Source organism: Lygodium microphyllum, chromosome 21 (genome assembly GCF_053477565.2).
Source record: "Lygodium microphyllum isolate KBCC chromosome 21, Lygodium_microphyllum_v1.1.10, whole genome shotgun sequence".
NCBI lineage: Eukaryota > Viridiplantae > Streptophyta > Polypodiopsida > Schizaeales > Lygodiaceae > Lygodium > Lygodium microphyllum.
Genome location: NC_141155.1, coordinates 20161230 through 20177754, shown reverse-complemented (window position 1 = coordinate 20177754; position 16525 = coordinate 20161230). Strand labels below are relative to the sequence as shown.

Below are 16525 nucleotides of genomic sequence, written 5' to 3'. Positions count from 1 at the left end.
ATTGTAAACAATTTTATGGTTTCACCTAGTAATGGTCCCAACTTCATCTTGGTCGTTGGTCAACTATTAATAGGCCCTAACAAGTCCCATAGTGGTTCAACCAATAGTGATTGACTTGGGTTGAAGTTCAAGAGTGAAGTAAACTATGAAGCCTAGGAAAAGGGATAAAAAGCACTGCAGTTCACGAGCAAAGCAACTATGAAGCCTAACAGCACATGCGAATTTCACTTGCACGTGAACGGCCCTAAAGTGAAACATTCTCATAATTTTCAGATATGAATATAAGCAAGGGACTTATATATAATATTATCTCGTTTAATTGAAAAAAAGATTATGAAAATTGAAAATACGGAGTGTTATCTGGAGGAGGAGCAAAAGGCGAGCACATTTCGTCTCTCGCGCGCGCGAGAGGGAGAGACACACACACATTCGGTAGAGAGTGTGTGTGGTAAGAACAAGGATGGTAGCCTCCTACCACGGAGGGAGCCTCTCAGTGGGCTTCCAAGATGGTCTATCGTATTCCACTGCCTCTTGCTCAGGTTCTTTGCTGTATAAATAAGTGTTTGATTCTTTTTTGGTCATCATCATTGCAAGCTTGGGGCGTCCCTATGTACCAACTGTGTGCTTCCTTCTGTAGGAGATAGCTTCAAAGGAGAGCAATTCTGGGTCGATAGCTTTACTGCTTCTCATTACCTGTGGGATCACCACAAGCTCAAAGTAAGTGCCCATATTTCTGTTCAATTTCTGGCCAATTTGATGCCTTTCGCAGTCCGATTGCGTTGCTTGACATTACTGTGATGGAGATGAACAGAGTAAACCTTGCAAACACAGGTCCGCACTTCACACTTGTCAGCGACCGACACGAGTCAATGCATGGTATGACACCAGTAGGACAAGCACTTTGGTCAGTGAGGAGCAGTTCACAAAAGAAGAAACAGGTGGAACGGAGAATTTAGATCCTCTTGAAGCTCCAATGGCCTTTGCACTCAGCACTGTACCTGGTGAAGAAATGTACGTGCCTGATGTGCAATTAGAATATGACAGTGATTGGGAAACTCTAAGTGTTGAGGAGGTGCTGGAACGCATGCCGGATTTGGCACTCAAGGAAGACCTTCTGGCAAAGTGTATCTGTGTGCTCCAGAAGGGCAAGAGGAGTGGAAATAAAAGCTATGCAATTCAAATTTATATACACATCTGTGCAAATGGGTTTGATAGTCGCAGAGTTCTCGGAAGCTACCTCATTGCAATGTTCGTTGAATGTGGGAGCTTACACTATGCCAAACAGGTTTTCGATAAGCTGTCCTATGCTAATCAGTATGCTTGGACTTATCTGATACAAGGATACCTTCTTTATGGGGACCCACAATATGCCCTTTACTTGCTGCTACAGATGCGACAAGCTGGCATCCTGTATAGCAAGTACACTTTTGTAGCTGCACTTGATGCTTGCACCAGATTGAAACTTGTGGATAGAGGCCAAGAATTGCACACCCAGGCAGTTATAGAGGGTCTTGAAAAGAATTTGTCAATTGGTAGAGCTCTGGTACATTTCTATTCGAAATGTAACCTGTGTGCAGAGGCATCTGATGTATTTGATAATCTTGCAGTTCACGACACTCTTTCATGGACTGCAGAGCATAATAAGTTCCATTATGAGAAAGAATCACCAGATCAGATGGATGATACCCAAGCCAATGGTGTGCCCCCCACTATTGCCACTTTTATCTACAGCTTGAAAGCCTGTGCTAGTATGAGAGATTTGAATAGAGGTCGAGGATTACATAGTGAGATTATCAAACAAGCTTTTGATGGAAGTCTTTACGTTGGCAATACTTTGGTGGATATGTATGCGAAGTGTGGTTCAATGACTGAAGCACGCAAAGTACTTGAAATTTTACCAATCAGAGACGTAGTCTCATGGACTGCACTAATTACTGGGTATGTTAACAATGCTCTTGGTGCAGATGCACTAAAGTGTTTGGACCAATTGCGATTTGATGGAGTTGCTCCCAATACTTTTACGTATGTCAGCTTCTTAAAGGCCTGTGGCAGCATACGGGCAGCAGAGAGAGGTATTGAGTTGCACTCAGACATCACCAAGGAGGGACTTGATCTAGATCCGGTAGTCTGCAACAGCTTGGTGGACATATATGCAAGATGTGGCTTGCTTGCAGAAGCACAGGATGTGTTTGACAAGCTGGCACTTCGAGACATAATTTCGTGGACTTCATTGATTTCAGGCTATGCAGAATGGGGCTCTCCGGAAAGAGCACTGCAATGCACGTACCAGATGCAACTTGAGGGTCTCTCTCCTAATGTTGCTACATTTGCTTGCTGCTTGAATGCTTGTGGCCATTTAAAAGTGTTAACAGTGGGTTACACATTGCATGCTGATATGCTTGCAAGAGGGTTTGAGAGTCCCATCATCCTTGGCAATGCACTTGTGGATATGTATGCCAAGTGTGGCTCAATTGTTGAAGCAATCGCGATTTTCAACAGGTTGCTAGGTCGAGATGTGGTCTCTTGGACCACATTGATTTCTGGGTATCTGCAGCATGGGCTTTATGAACAAGCATTGGATTGTTTGGATGAGATGCAGCAAGATGGTTTGTGTCCAAATGCTGTGACATTCAGTTACTGCTTGAAAGCTTGCGGCAGTTTAGGTGACATTGATGTTGCTAGAAAGCTACATGAAGAAGTTATTAAAAGGGGATTTGACAAGAATACCTTTGTTCGCAATGCTTTGGTCGACACTTATGTTGAATGTGGGAAGTTGTTTGATGTGTAGGGCTTTGACAAGTCTGATCCAGGATATAGTTGCTACTATCATGGCATGACACTTGTCGTTCATGAGGGAGGCTAATGCGCATGCTTACATGGAGCTCCCAAAAGGGGATTTTGAAGGGAGCTAGTTTGTTTGTTCAGGGAGGGGTAATGAAATGGCAAAGATCTTCAGAACTCCCAATTTTCCCTGTTTCAGGTAAGGGAATGAAAAGCATGTGCAATATGCCCAGCATGGAAGAGTCATGTTACCTTTCATAGATGCCAAGCTATCAGCACAATCTCAGAAATCCTTGCAACCCATGTCGATTACCTTATGGTGAGTCAAGGGTCCTGGCTCAAGCATGGCCAAGATTTTGTGCAAGCATTGGCTGTCACATTCTGTTGTCTCATCCTCCACCAACAAAGTTACAACGTTCTTTCTGTTGTCATACTCGTTCCTAAGTATGCACTTGTAAGTATGCAAGGTGCATTGTACACAAATTGCTGTAATAACCTTGACAGGTGTAAAAACTTGATATCCACTTTGGAGATTATTTTATTGCAAAGCACGAACCTGCTCATTTCAAAGTTGATGCACAGAGTTGCAGCTGTGGTGTCACTAATTGGGGCAGCTCCTGCACCATTATGGCTTTTGCATTTTTTGTATCATACAATTGAGGTCATTTCACATTGTGGGTTCAAGTATTTCTCTGATGTTCAATCAACATCTTCTTGAGCTTCCTTAGATTGTGTGCAGGAGCACTTTGGTAATATCTCATTTTCTGAACTCATTTGTTGTATGATTGTCATGTTATAGATGTAAGGTCTTGCAAAGCCTCAAATTCCATTTCAAGTTAAAGGTTTGGTAAAAATGGCAGATTGGGAGCATCCCTGTCCTCGTTTTTTAGTGTCTTCTGGTTGATTCTGTGATGACATAATAGCAACACTTATGTTTAGATCAAGCTAGTTTTCATGAACATGAAGCTTTCTGTTTCAACTTACAAGTTTGACTTTCATTACCTAAATTGTTCTCAAGTTCCTAGAAAAGTGGCTTCAAATCATTGGGACATGCAGTAGGGATGGGATACTCCATGCTTGCACTCATCTTGATGCATTGTAGATGGAATCTTTTTAGAGATTTAAAAAGGCTTATGACATCATGGTTGGACATGTACCTATGAGATCCTTTGCTTTTTAAGATGTCACCATCATTTCCTACAAACTCAAGGTAAATGCAAAGTTAGTCAAGCTATGTCCTACTTTAGTGTAAAGGATACTAGATTGTTGCTGTGCAGAACCCAAATTATGTTGTAGTTATCAAAAACAGAGAATCCTGAAGGTGGCATTATAGAATATTTGACACTCAACCTTTCTAGATCATCACGCAACAATGAGTCACTTCCAACTAGGCTAAATATTCAAGCAAGAAGCAAGAGAGATACAATCCACTGTGACACATGGTGTCAATGTCTTTGGCCCAAGAATCCATGAAGCACCACATTGATTGTTGCTAAGAGGCACCTTCACGAGGGGATGAGCACCTTCAATGGTTCTCCCTTGGGTGCACGTTGACGCAATGAATGTCTTAAATGGTTCTCCATTAGTGCGGGACATGTTCCTAAGAGTGAATTATTTTTCATCTTGGGTGGAAGGTTGATGGGGATGCCTATCCTTTTCGGGCGTGAGATTTGCAATTGTGAATGTGGGTAAAGCTGTACGTGGATGATACCACAATATTCATATCTCAAATGTTGATGTCTACGTGATTTGATTATTTAATGGAATTTCAATGATTATTTGATTTATTATGGTTAGTTGCATTTATTCAGTTAATTATTTTTCAAACATGATTTTTTGAATTTTTGACAGCTAATGTCACGGATATGCCATGATCAAGTATGTGGATTAATTCATGCTTATGCCATATGAATCCACATCCCATGAAAACATACCCTTAATAGGATATCCTCAAGCCAACCATGTGAACCCACACTTGCCATGTCATTATAGAACTTTCAAGAAGATATATCATGTCATCGTCTACATCATCGATGATGTTATCATGGAACATTCTACAAGATCTTTAGCCGCTCTCCAATACCTATAAAAGGAGGGGCTCGCTATAGAGCTCATTTCTTGCCAATGCTAGTCTTGGAAGCTGAAGGAGTTGAGACCTCCAAGTAACTTGGAGTTTCAGTTCTAGTTCTTGTCTAATCATGGTACCTAGTCTTGTCTCATCTTCCATTATACTCGTGTTATCTTGTTATATTATAACCTCATAGTACGAGTTCTTGTCTAGTACTGTCTTGTATTTTGTTCATCCTATTGAGGGAGATCTTGTAATTCTGATATCTTATATCCATACCTACGGTTTTGGGTTGTGGGATCTTTTATATCCTATCAAGTCCTGTTGTTTATACCTATGGTCTCGGGTTGTGGGATTTTTCGTATTTTGTTAAGTTATCATTGTACCTTGTGTTCCTATGTGGGATTATCTTGTAATTAGAATTCTTGTAACAAATTTTGCATCTAATCTAGTCTCTTGAGCAAAGTCTAGTGCTTCCATAATAGTTTAGCAATGCAACTTTCTAACTCTATTCAGCACCATGGAGGCGATTCTTGAAAGAATCGTGACCTCTCTTCAAAACCTCCAACAACAAATTCAAGACTTGAATGAACGACATGTGCAACTTTAAATAGAATACCCTATGTTGCATCTAGGCCTTGAGCTTCAAAAGATGCAGGACTAGATTTGAGACTTGCAGAATAATAGAGGAAGTGATCAAATGATTCTGCATGTTTATTAACACCCAACAAGAGAACCTAAGATTAGCATGCCAAAGAAGTTCAATGGTGACAGTTCAAAGTTTAGGGGATTTTTGCAGCAAATAAAGCTTGATATTCTCATGCAACCTGATAGGTATGCTTTCAAGGTGGGATTCATTGGGACTTTTCTTTGTGGTCAAACTTTATTATGGTTCGTCCCAATCTTAGAAAAGAATATGCAAGTACTTTATAACTATGAGGCATTTCTTTATGAGCTCATTTCCACATTTGGAGATGTAGACATTGGTTGAGTAGTAGAAGCAAAACTTCGAAAGCTACGATAAGATAACCGCCCTACCTTTGCTTATGTGTCTAGATTTAGGCAATTAATTTGTGTGGGAGCTTTCGCTTAACCGCCAAGACCCACGGACCGCTTATTGGTTCAAGCGTTCCAAGCGAGCTCTCAAGGCTATCTCTCACCTAGCCGACGCGCCGTCGATCCTACAAATGCAGTGAACTTACCTTGATGCTCGATCGAGTACCCTTCTCTCTCTCACACTCCGGTGGCTCCACGATTCTCGATGCTAGCTCAAGCATCCTCAAGCCTCCTCCATCTCCAAGCTCCATCCTCCATAGCCGCGCGCGCAAGAGAAGAGAAGAGAAGAGAAGAAGGGGAGAGGAGATGGTGAAGAGCTTCACCCTCTTGATTCCTCACTCTCACACACACTCACTCCCTCACACTCTCACACTCCCTCTCTCAAGAGCATACACAAGCAAGAAGGAGAGAAGAAGAGAGGAAGAAGAAGACTAGTTTTGCCACACCAAGGAATGAGCTCTTCATTCACTTTTCAACTTTATATACAAAACCCTACTTCCCTTTTGGGTGGTCATCCCCTTTTTCCCTTTTTTACATGGCCGATCATAGCCTAGGCCCTGTTTTCCATTGTCCTTTTATATTCCTTGTTTCCTTTTCACTACCCTTCTATATTTACAAATTGCACGGGTGAGAGCCCGTCACTCTTTTACAAGATTTTAGGGTGCGCTTTTTATGCGCCTTTCCCTTTTCGTGTTTGCCTTGGCCTTTAAAGGTTGTCCTTGCGCTTTTGGCATTTTCTCCTTTTTTTCCTTCCATCGGGTTACCGTTTTTCTGCCTTTGACCTGCGTCTTTTCCACTTTCTTTCGCTCTCTTCGTGTTGGGGTTAACATTACCCCCTTCTAGACGAGTGCCAGTCCCATGGCACTCATTGGCGTAGGGAGCAAGTGGTAGCATGCACTGAAGACTTCGGGGGACAGGGGGCTTGGGGCCTGCACTGGTGACCAGTTTCGTGAGGGTTGGTTGGGGATGCTGCGTAGGACGATTTTTCTGGCTTGTCGGATGCTGGGTGGGCAATTACCATTGGACGTTGATGAAGGACAAATGCCACTTGTGCTGTGGTCGTCAACACCTGCAATTGAAACCTGTCAGGTGGTCTCTCCCTAGGGGTAGTGCTAGTCTTTGTATTGTGCACAAGACTTAAAAAAAATAAAAATAAATTATAAAGTTTGGGAGACAGGTCGAACTCTAAGCAAGCTGAGAGTGTTGTCCTACACTTGAGGACCCAAACTGTGAATTAGTTCTGTGTAGGTATTATGTGAGTGCAGTGCGTGTGCGTACTTAGATATTACTTAGCTAGAAGACTAGGCGGCGTGGGGCCGTGTAGAGCAGAAATGTGGTAATGAGGAGATGAAGTACACCTTTGACTCCTGCTTGGAGACGTCGTTAGGGGTGTGCCATTGTCGTCGAAGCTTGCTTTTTTTTTTATAAAGGTGGGTACATGGAGGTAGCGGTACAAGGGATAACGGGAGTTCTACTCCTCATCATCCGAATGGTAGGTAAGGGTGGGCGGAGGGCGGGGGGCCTTGCTAAGGAATTTTCGGCTTAGCAAGTCGCCCTTAGTGTGGAGGCAGGTTTTGAGGGTGGTGGTGGAGAGAAAGGGGTGGTTGCACTGTGTGAATTTGCTGTCATTCATGTCTTCCAGCAGTGCACCACAGAAGGATGGCAAAAGAGTAGTATGCATCATGAGACGGGTCATGGTGGTGCTGTCTATGGCATTGGGGTCAAAATAGAGGGGTGGAAGGTGGCGCTCTTGGGGTGCAGGTTCCTGGTGTACTAGGATTCTAATTAACCTAAGGTAGTTACAGGTGGTGATGAATGCTGGGTCGGGGCAAGAGGTGAATTCGTTAAGGAATTTATCTATAGAGCTGTACAAGTCGGGAAGGGTGAAGAGAAGAGCGTTCCTATGGGAAGTGGTATTGGCATTATAAATGATGGGGAAGTCAAACCTGCCGTGGATGGACGGGTTAAAATCCACTCCTATCATTCGAGGATATGGCATAAAGGTGGGGTCGTTCCTTTCCGAAGGGAGGGTGTTGCAAAACGCCATCCATACCTCCAGGTTGACGTAAAAAATGCGCCGCCTCCAAGTGGGTTGACAATTATAGCATTCCACTGTGCGAGGTACTTGGAGGACATTGTCTTGCCAAAACTCGCGGTCCTCGGCCCCCCAAACAGTTGGGTGGGCCTCACGCTCTTCTAACCATTTAGCCTTGAGCCGGGCCCCCATGGCGATGACATCCTCCACCAACTGAATGGGCAGCACCCTATTTAAGGCGGTGGGAAACTTGAAGCGTAGGTCGAAGGGGTCTCGGCTATACTCCTGCTGCTCCCAGATAATCATTTCAGCGCAGTACTCAGCGGGGGAGTCTTGGGTGCACAGCGGGAAAGGGGCAGGCTGTTTCGGGACATGTCTGGCCTTCATTTTTCTTCTTGCCCTCTCCACCATTTCCTTCCTTTGGGTGGTGTGGGCCGCTCTTCGCTCGGCAGATGTGTCATGGGGTGGCACTTCGGTTTGTTGGGGTTGAGGGGGTGGCGGGACATATTCCTCTCCTTGAGGCCTTAGGTCAAGCTCTGGCTCACCCCCTTCCGCTTGCTCCTCCTCCTGTATTTTCTCCTCAGTGAACCCCAGGTCATCCATCTCTTGTGTTGTCAGTCCTACTTGTACTAGATATTTTCTTTGTTCTTCTAGGCTCTGCGGCGGCGGGCCTCCTAGCTGCAGTGGTACGTGCAGGCCTACCGTGAGGGCCCTGCGCGCAATGGTTAGATTTCTCTGCAACTGATCATTGGCCTCATCTATTTCTGAGTGGGTGGTGTGGAGCATCGTGTTGATAAAAGTGCGCTGCTGAGCTATCATAGCGAGTTGGGCTGCCTCTGCTTGGTTTTCAGCCATCACTCTGTCTCCCTCAGCCTTGGCCAGTCGGCATGCTAAGTCCAGCACTCTCTGCGCGTTATGATTGGACCATTCCTTTGCCCGCCTCTCCATGTCTTCCAGGCTTTTCCCCTGTTGAAGGGTTATCGCCATAAATTGTTGTTGCTGGGCTTCAAGCTCATGGCGCAAGCGGGACTGCTCTCAGTGCTCCTCTGCGATCTGCTCGTTGAGTTGGTCCCGCGTCGCCTGCAACCTGCGCATCTGTTCTGCCCTTAACTGATCCAGCTCTGCAACCTCTTGTCTAATTTTCTCAAGCTGACTTTGCACCTCCAAGTGGGCTACAGATAACTGGTCATTCTTGCGCTGAAGGTGGGCATTTGTCTCCCTCTCCCTGGTGAGACGCTCCATTAGGATTTTCCTTCTTCCCTCCCAGGTAGCGTCGCACTCCTTCAGGGCTTTCAGCTCCTCCGCCTCCTTGGTGCTGGCCTCCTCCCTAAGCACAACGATTTCCTTTTGATATTCTGTTATTTGCCTCAGTCTGTCCAGTTGGAGGGCGGCTTGTGATTCGCGCTCCGCTGCCAGCTCCTCCATCGCCATCCTCCTTTCTTGCCTGGCCGTTTGCAACTGAGCGAGCAACTCCTTTACGTAGTCATCGTAGTGGCCTGTTGGAGGTGGGGAGTGGGACACGATCGTAGTGGTGGCAATCTCCTCCACTTTTTGTCTTTTCACTTCTGGCCTTGGCTCCAGCTCGGTCGTCGCTGCCCTTTTGGCACCTGAGACTCGGGCGGCGCCGGCTGCTTCCCTTGCCAACTCTCTTTCCACCAAGAATTGCAACCAGGTGACCACGTTGCTTTCATTGATCTTTGGGGTGTGCCCCAGGGCGGCTATGGTAGGGGGTGTCACCTTGAGGGGAGTGGCTTGCATGGGTGGTACGAGGAGAGGGGAGACAGGCCTGACTGGGTCTTTTCCTTTCCCTTCTGCAGGAGGTAGCGGCACAAGTTCCGGCGTACCAGTGCTAGGGTCGGGTGCTTCAGGTTAGTATGGTCTGCCCGCTCCTTCCACGTCTTTTCTCCGCTGTTCCTCTATGGAGCGACGCGTTGCCAGCTCCAATTCTTCTTCTTCCCTCCTCCTCAACTCCTCAGCCCTCTTTCTTCTTTCCTCCTCTTCTCTTACCGACTCTCTTCGGGCCCATTCGAGCTCTTTCTTCTCTTTTCTCCTTCGCTCCTCCTCTCTCTTTCCGTGCAGGGCTTTGGTCCGTTGCTCCGCTTTCCTTTCTGGTGCAGCCTGGCGTTCTCCCTCCTCATCGGTGTCCGTTTCTGTTTCATCCGACTGCTCTTCTGCATGGGGCTGGGACTGCGACGGCGATTTGCCACCTTTTCCGCCATCTCCCTGTTTGTCCTCTCCCACTCGTCCGTGCCCTATTGCCTCGTGGATGACGTAGTGATGGCACCTCCAAAACCTATGGTGGAGGCCTTGGAGGATGAGGCCTTGTAGTTTGATCGAGGTGAGGGGGATTCTCCTGCTACGGCCCTTCCTCCTGTTGCCAGGGCCTTTGCTGAGGCATCAATTGTCCTTCTCACGAACCTGTTGAGGTTCACCTCATCCAGTGCCTGAGCCGCGATGCTTTCGAGTAAAGGCACATTGATCCTGGACATGATGCTATTGTACCGTTGACTCGAAAATAGGGTATGCATCATTTTTGCCTGCAGTTGAATCTCTGGATCAGGGATGTCTGCCAAGTTGACTCCGTCGGTGTGGACTTTCACTTTGTCCATTCCCAACATGGCGTAGACGTCCCTTTTTGATTTCTTCTCCACCTTGTTCGGAAGCCCCAATGCCCTTTCTATCAGTTCAGGGGTCAGTTCAACCTGCACCTGTCTGGTGGCTTCCGGGTCCCGCACTGTGACGGTGCCCCTGTTTTTGTTAAAGGTGCGCAGGAACTCGGCGCACAGGGTATAGTTTATCCTCTGGCCCATTGCGTCTAGATACCGTTGTAAGTGGCATTGCTCTATGATCCATCGTACCGTTGGTTCCTCAATAACCACATCTTCCAAGTTGAATATGTGGCGGAACTTCAGCTGATTGAATGCTCTGGTTTCCACCGTGAGGCCGTACCGCACTTGTTCTTCCTCCGAGAAAGGGAGTTTGCCAGCTTTGTCTTGACCTGCCATGGTTGCCACCTGTACATTCAGTCAATTTACTTTTTAGTATTTTTGGCAACCAACTTGTAGGACGACCATAGCAGATTTTATCATTCATAACTATGATTTTTTCCTTTCAAACTTCTATCACCTATTTCTACATGGAATTTTAATTTGGAGCCTTTGAACCTTCATGCTTGGTTTGCTTTTTAATTTTAACTCCGTTTACTGCCCCATCCCCCTTGTGGAAAAGAAAAATCCGTCCCAGGATTGGAGGTTGTGGGCCCAAGGCGTTCATGTTGTTTTGTGGAGGAGCCAATCGTAGAAGTTGGGGTTATATTCTAAGTGTGCAGAGTAGTCCAGGTCACAGGGTTGGATGCCTATGTGGGTGATGTATGTGAGGACATCGGTGAGGAAATCACCGGAGTTGACCCGACTTGCGATGTGAAGCTCTTCTTCTGTTAGGATGCGATCGAGATAGGGGTACCCTAAGATATGATCGTCCATGGTTCGACCTCGAAGAGTGGTTAACACTCGATACGAGGTGGGCGCGACGTATGTGGGATCATACTCGGCCGTCTTGATGGCTCAGTTTTGTTCGGCGTTGGTCATTATGCGGCATCCCTCAACTGCCCATTTTAATCGAAGAGCGTACCATTGCTTCAAGAAGGGTGATTCCGTGTCCGCCAGGTGGGACAACCTTGTTGTTTCTTGGCTAGTGAGGCCGGATGTCGTGAGCGGGTCAAATGATGGGATGAGGCGTTGCTTAATGGCTTGCTCTTTGGAGACTTCGCGAGCGAGTAGCTCAGCGGCCGAGCGTGAAGCTTGGGCAAAGGCGAATTCAAAAGTCTCCCAAGAGCAAGGCATAGTGCGCACGTCAGTTGCGAGGGGTTCCGCTAACAGTTCTAAGTCCAGACGGTCATAGCTGAGGGCCAGTGCAACAAAGGTGGCATCGAGTTGTTTGATGCAGTCCACGACATCATCCCCCGTGTCCTTGGCGAGGTCAGCGGCCAGCGTTAGGAATGACTTCCGTACATAGGAAGGCTTAAGGCCGGCGGCGAGTGGTTGGGGTTTGCTGGAGCTGGAGGTTCTGTCGGTACAGAGCTGCAGCAGCTGGGGGCTTGTTTGAGTCAGCAACCCGGGCGTTGGTTGGATGGATGGGTCGGGTTTGATCCTAGGGGCTATGCTACTGCGGTTGGCAGGGTTGCTGAGTTGCGGGCCAGGTTGGTTGGGTGATGTCTCCTGTGGTGGTGGCCGTTGCTTGGGTCGTTGGGCGTGTGTGACGCCCGTGGGTTGACTCGTAAAGGAGTCGGATGACTGGGGTGGACTCTGCGATTCGTGATCTTGAGGTGTCAGAGGACAAGGCCTTGCGGTTGACATAGAAGCAGGGCCCGTGTCAGTTGGGATTTTGGGGATCCACAGCGAGGCATTCCCCTCATAGTAGCCTTGTGCACACATGAGGATTTTAGGGACCCATATTTGTTTAATCACGCGGTGCTTGTGATGATGGCATTTTGGTCTCCTAGGTTTAGATTTGTAAGTGTTCCGTGGACCCGCGCGTCTAGTTCTAGGCTGGTCTTGAGGCTTCTTCGGCACCCATAGCAAGCGAGTCTGTTGGGGTTTGGCCTTGGGTTTGGCGGGCCGCGGTGCATGGGGATCTGGGTGTAGTGAATATGCACGGCCCTCTTCCTTAGTCCTAGGTGCGGCTATTTCTATCAGTGGCCCGTTGAGCGGGGCTTGGGTTACGAGGCGCTTGCTGAAAGTCGTGACAATAGCCACATTCCCTATTGTTAGGTGGATGCATTGTGACTCATAATCAACATTGCAACGGGTCTTCTTTTTAAAAGTTCGCCCGAGCAATGACTCTGTGCCTGCATTCCTGGCATCGGGTAGGACATAGAACAGCATGGGAATAGTTTCAGTCTCGATAGAAACGGCAACTCTGCATGTGCCGAGGATCGGGTAGGGTTGGGCCCGTATGGGTTCAGTCTGGATGTTGTGGGATAAAGCGTTGGTGCGCCAAGTTGGGTCCAATGCTCGTGCGTCAAAATGTTAAAATCCACCCCCTCGTCAATCAGGGCGTTGAAGGAGCACGTTTGCTTGGCCGTGACCGTGATGCGGAGGTAGGCGGGTTCTACAAGCTCCTCCTCATTCTCGCCGATTTCCATGAGTGTGGCTACTCGTATTTTAACGGGCGTTTCGACCATCGGTTGTTCATGCAGCGGGTGAGTGGGCGGATAGTACTTTTTGATTCGACTGCCATTGAAGAAGCCCACTCCCTCACCATCCAGTGTTTCCAGCTCGACATTACCAGTTTGGCTGATTGTGCGGACTTTAAAGGGTCCGAGACCTTTGAATTTCATCTTTTGTTTGTGTCCTTTAACTGAGTAGAGGAGCACTAGGTCTCCCGGCTCAAACTCTCGTTGTTTGACATGTTTGTCAAACCAGCTTTTGCGTCTGGCTTTCTCACATATAAGCGCATGGGTGGCTAGGAGACACACCTCTGACAGGCGTTCTAACTCGACCAAACGTTGCGTCCATGCCTCCCTCCCTTCCCATCGTTCTTGGAGTGCTATCCGCAGGCTAGGGACGAAGAATTCTAATGGAAGAATAGCTTCAGTCCCATAGGTTAGCCTAAAAGGCGTTTGTCCGACGGCCGTCTTATAAGTTGTTTGGTAGGCCCACAAGGCTGCCATCAACTTGTTATCCCAGTCACTTCATGAGGCTGAGACTACTTTGGTTAGGACAGTGATGAGAATTTTGTTGGTTGATTCAGCCTGGCCGTTAGCTTGAGGGTAGTATAGTGAGGATTTGCGATGGACGATGAGGAAGGTGGATAGGAGATGGGCTATCACTTCGTTGATGAAGTTCGTTCCCTGGTCGCTAACCAATTCGATGGGGCAACCAAAACACGAGATTACTTGCTCCCATAAAAACTTGGTAGTTGTCCTAGCGTCATTTTTCCGTGTGGCCCTCACCTCCGCCCATTTGGTGAGGTAGTCCGTGGCCACCACGATGTATCTAGCCTGTGAATATTGTGCCGCGGGGCTGATGGGTCCTATGAAGTCAATTCCCCATTTTTCGAAAGGTTGGAGAGCGATGAGCGGGGTTAACTCCATCTGATCTTTACGGACCAGGACCCTTGTCCGTTGGCACTCGTTGCAATGTTTGACAAATTGTGAGGCATCGCGAAAGAGTGTGGGCCACCATAGCTGGGACTGCAACACCTTTCGTGCTGTAGTATCCCCGCTAAAGTGTCCTCCTGCAATACCGTTGTGCACCTCTGAGAGCACATCGTGCATCTCATGCTCACATACGCATCTACGTAGCAGACCGTCTTGCCCCAGCCTATAGAGCTGGCCTGCAATCAACTGATAGGGCTGGATCTTCAGGATTAAGCGCCTAAGCCGTGCCCGTTCTATTGGTCATTCGGGCAGCCCATGCTCGAGCACTTGGACTATGTCGTCTGCCCAGTATGGTGTCAGGTCGGCCTTGAATAGGTTTTTTTCGCTAGATATGTGGAATAAGTGGCTGTCTGGTAACTCGTCCACGATGCCTTGTCCAGCAGCTTCTCCTGTGGGTACTCGGGACATATGGTCAGCCATGTAGTGTTATTTTCCCTTTCGCACCACCACTGAGAAGTCAAACTCCAGGAGCAGGAGAAGCCATCGAGCTATACGTCCTGTAGCGCAAGGTTTGTTGACTAGATAGAGTAGGGCTTAATGGTCTACAAAGAAGGTGAAGGGGGTGGCTAATAGGTAATGCCGGAACTTCTTCACGGCGAATACCATGGCTAATCCCTCCCTTTTCGTTGTCGAATAATTCATCTCTGTCTCAGTGAGCTACCTGCTTGCAAAAATCACTGGGTAATCTAAGTTATGCTCACCAGGTTGGCACAGCACTGCCCCCACGGCGGACTTAGAGGCGTCGATGTGTACGTGAAACGTCATAGTCCAATTTGGGGGTCGTAGGATCGGTGCCATTGTTAGGGCTTTTTTCAGTTCCTCGTAGGCTCGTTGGCAGGCTTCAGTCCACTCGAAGACAATTAGCAACTTGTACAATGGCCTAGCGATCAGCGCGTAGTTCAGTACAAACCGCCGGTAGTATCCTGTGTGACCTAGGAAGCATTGAACTCCCCTGTAATTACTTGGGGGTGGAAGGTCCGCGATAACCTTGACCTTTGAGAAGTCCATGGCAATGCCGTTCTTGGACACCACGTGTCCCAAGATGCATCCGTGCTTTACCCAAAACTGACATTTCAGGGGGTTGGGGGAGAGACGGTATAAACGACACCGTTCAAAGACCGCATGGAGTTTTTCGAGATGTTGGTTCCAGGTCGAATGGACACACAGGTCATCGACGAAGACTTCTAACTCCTTGCGAAGCATGTCCTTGAATATGGTGCACATGAGGCGTTGAAAGGTGGCAGGGGCATTGGTTAGCCCGAATGGCATGACTACGTATGCAAAGACGCCCCACTCAGTGGCGAAGGCGGTCTTGTGCCTATCCGCAGGGTGCACTTGCACTTGATTGTATCCCGAGAAGCCATCCAGGAAACTGTAGGCTTCCTTACTTGCCACCCCCTCAAGCATGTGCTCGGTATACGGTAAGGGGTAGTTGTCCCTCTTTGTCGCGGCGTTCACTTTCTTGTAATTGACGCACACTTGAATCTTGCTGTTTTTCTTCATGACAATGACTATGGGTGACACCCAATCCGTGTGCTCAATTTTGTAAATGAATCTGGCTCTCATCAACTTGTCAATTTTCTCCTTGACAGCATGGGCGTGCTTTGGATTCATGGGGTATGGTCGCTGCTTGATCGGCATTGCATCCGTTGTCATGGGTATGTTGTGAGTCACAACACTCGGATCTACCCCTTGTAGCTCATCTAAGGACCAAGCAAATACATCCCGGTACTCCCGCAAAAGAGTGATAAGGCTGGATTCTTCTTCTGTGGTCAAGTCCTCGGCAATGAACACTGGTCGAGGTGTTTCCCGTTCCAGGGCTAGGTTTACCTCCTTGACCTTGGCTGGCCCTTCAATGGGTTCGCGGGTTTACCCTTGGCGCTTGGCACTTAGCAGAACCACCACCCTGTCCCCTCTTTTGAATTTCAAAAAGCGCTTAGGGAGGTCTTGTGGCTTCCTTTCTTCCTCTGATCGTGCATCGTTGGGACGCTTAGCTTCATTCTCCCGTAACCGTCTGTGCCTCAAGTGGATGGGTAAGTCTCCCTTGGTGCGTCTAGTCATGGGTGGCCTAGGGATTTCTGGGTCATCCTCTGAAGTAACTTCAGATTCAGAGTCGAATGCCCCTTTTTCACTAGAGGAGGTGGTCTCCCCTGGTGGCCGCAGTTCGGATGACGACTCGGTTCTAAGCATTGCTGCCGTCTTTGGTTGGGTCAGGCCGGCTTGCTTAAAATCCACTGCTCCCATCTGTTCCAACCAAGCATGATCGCATTTCGCACACATGACTCCTTGGTCCATTCCAAGGGCCGGCCTCGGCTGCGGTTTAGCATCTGCTCGGATTTCAATCTCTCGCCCTTCGGTGTCATATTCTGCGGTGTCCATCTCACCCTCACTCCCTTCATCGAAGGGTTAGCAATCTTCGTATTCG

The 16525-nt window shown here is 47.8% G+C and overlaps 1 protein-coding gene across 2 annotated transcripts; it reads left to right on the top strand.

The window, feature by feature from the left end:
• Positions 1 to 377: 377 nt before the first annotated feature.
• On the top strand, positions 378 to 4424 carry LOC148017794 (pentatricopeptide repeat-containing protein At4g18520, chloroplastic-like). Of its 2 annotated transcripts, none has more exons than XM_087662034.1 (3): positions 378 to 539; positions 638 to 717; positions 832 to 4424. In XM_087662034.1, exons 1-3 carry the CDS (start codon positions 507 to 509, stop codon positions 2786 to 2788), a joined length of 2070 nt encoding a protein of 689 aa, XP_087518160.1. In that variant the 5' UTR covers positions 378 to 506; the 3' UTR covers positions 2789 to 4424. The 2 variants fall into 2 exon arrangements, with proteins under 2 accessions (XP_087518160.1, XP_087518159.1); XM_087662033.1 differs by having other exon boundaries at positions 812 to 4422.
• The last annotated feature ends 12101 nt before the right edge of the window (positions 4425 to 16525 follow it).

Coding starts and splice junctions, on each gene's coding strand:
- LOC148017794 (XM_087662033.1), top strand. CDS start 461: ATGGTAGCCTCCTACCACGGAGGGAGCCTCTCAGTGGGCTTCCAAGAT. Junction 540..637: donor TTCCACTGCCTCTTGCTCAG/GTTCTTTGCTGT, acceptor TTCCTTCTGTAG/GAGATAGCTTCAAAGGAGAG. Junction 718..811: donor GGGATCACCACAAGCTCAAA/GTAAGTGCCCAT, acceptor GGAGATGAACAG/AGTAAACCTTGCAAACACAG.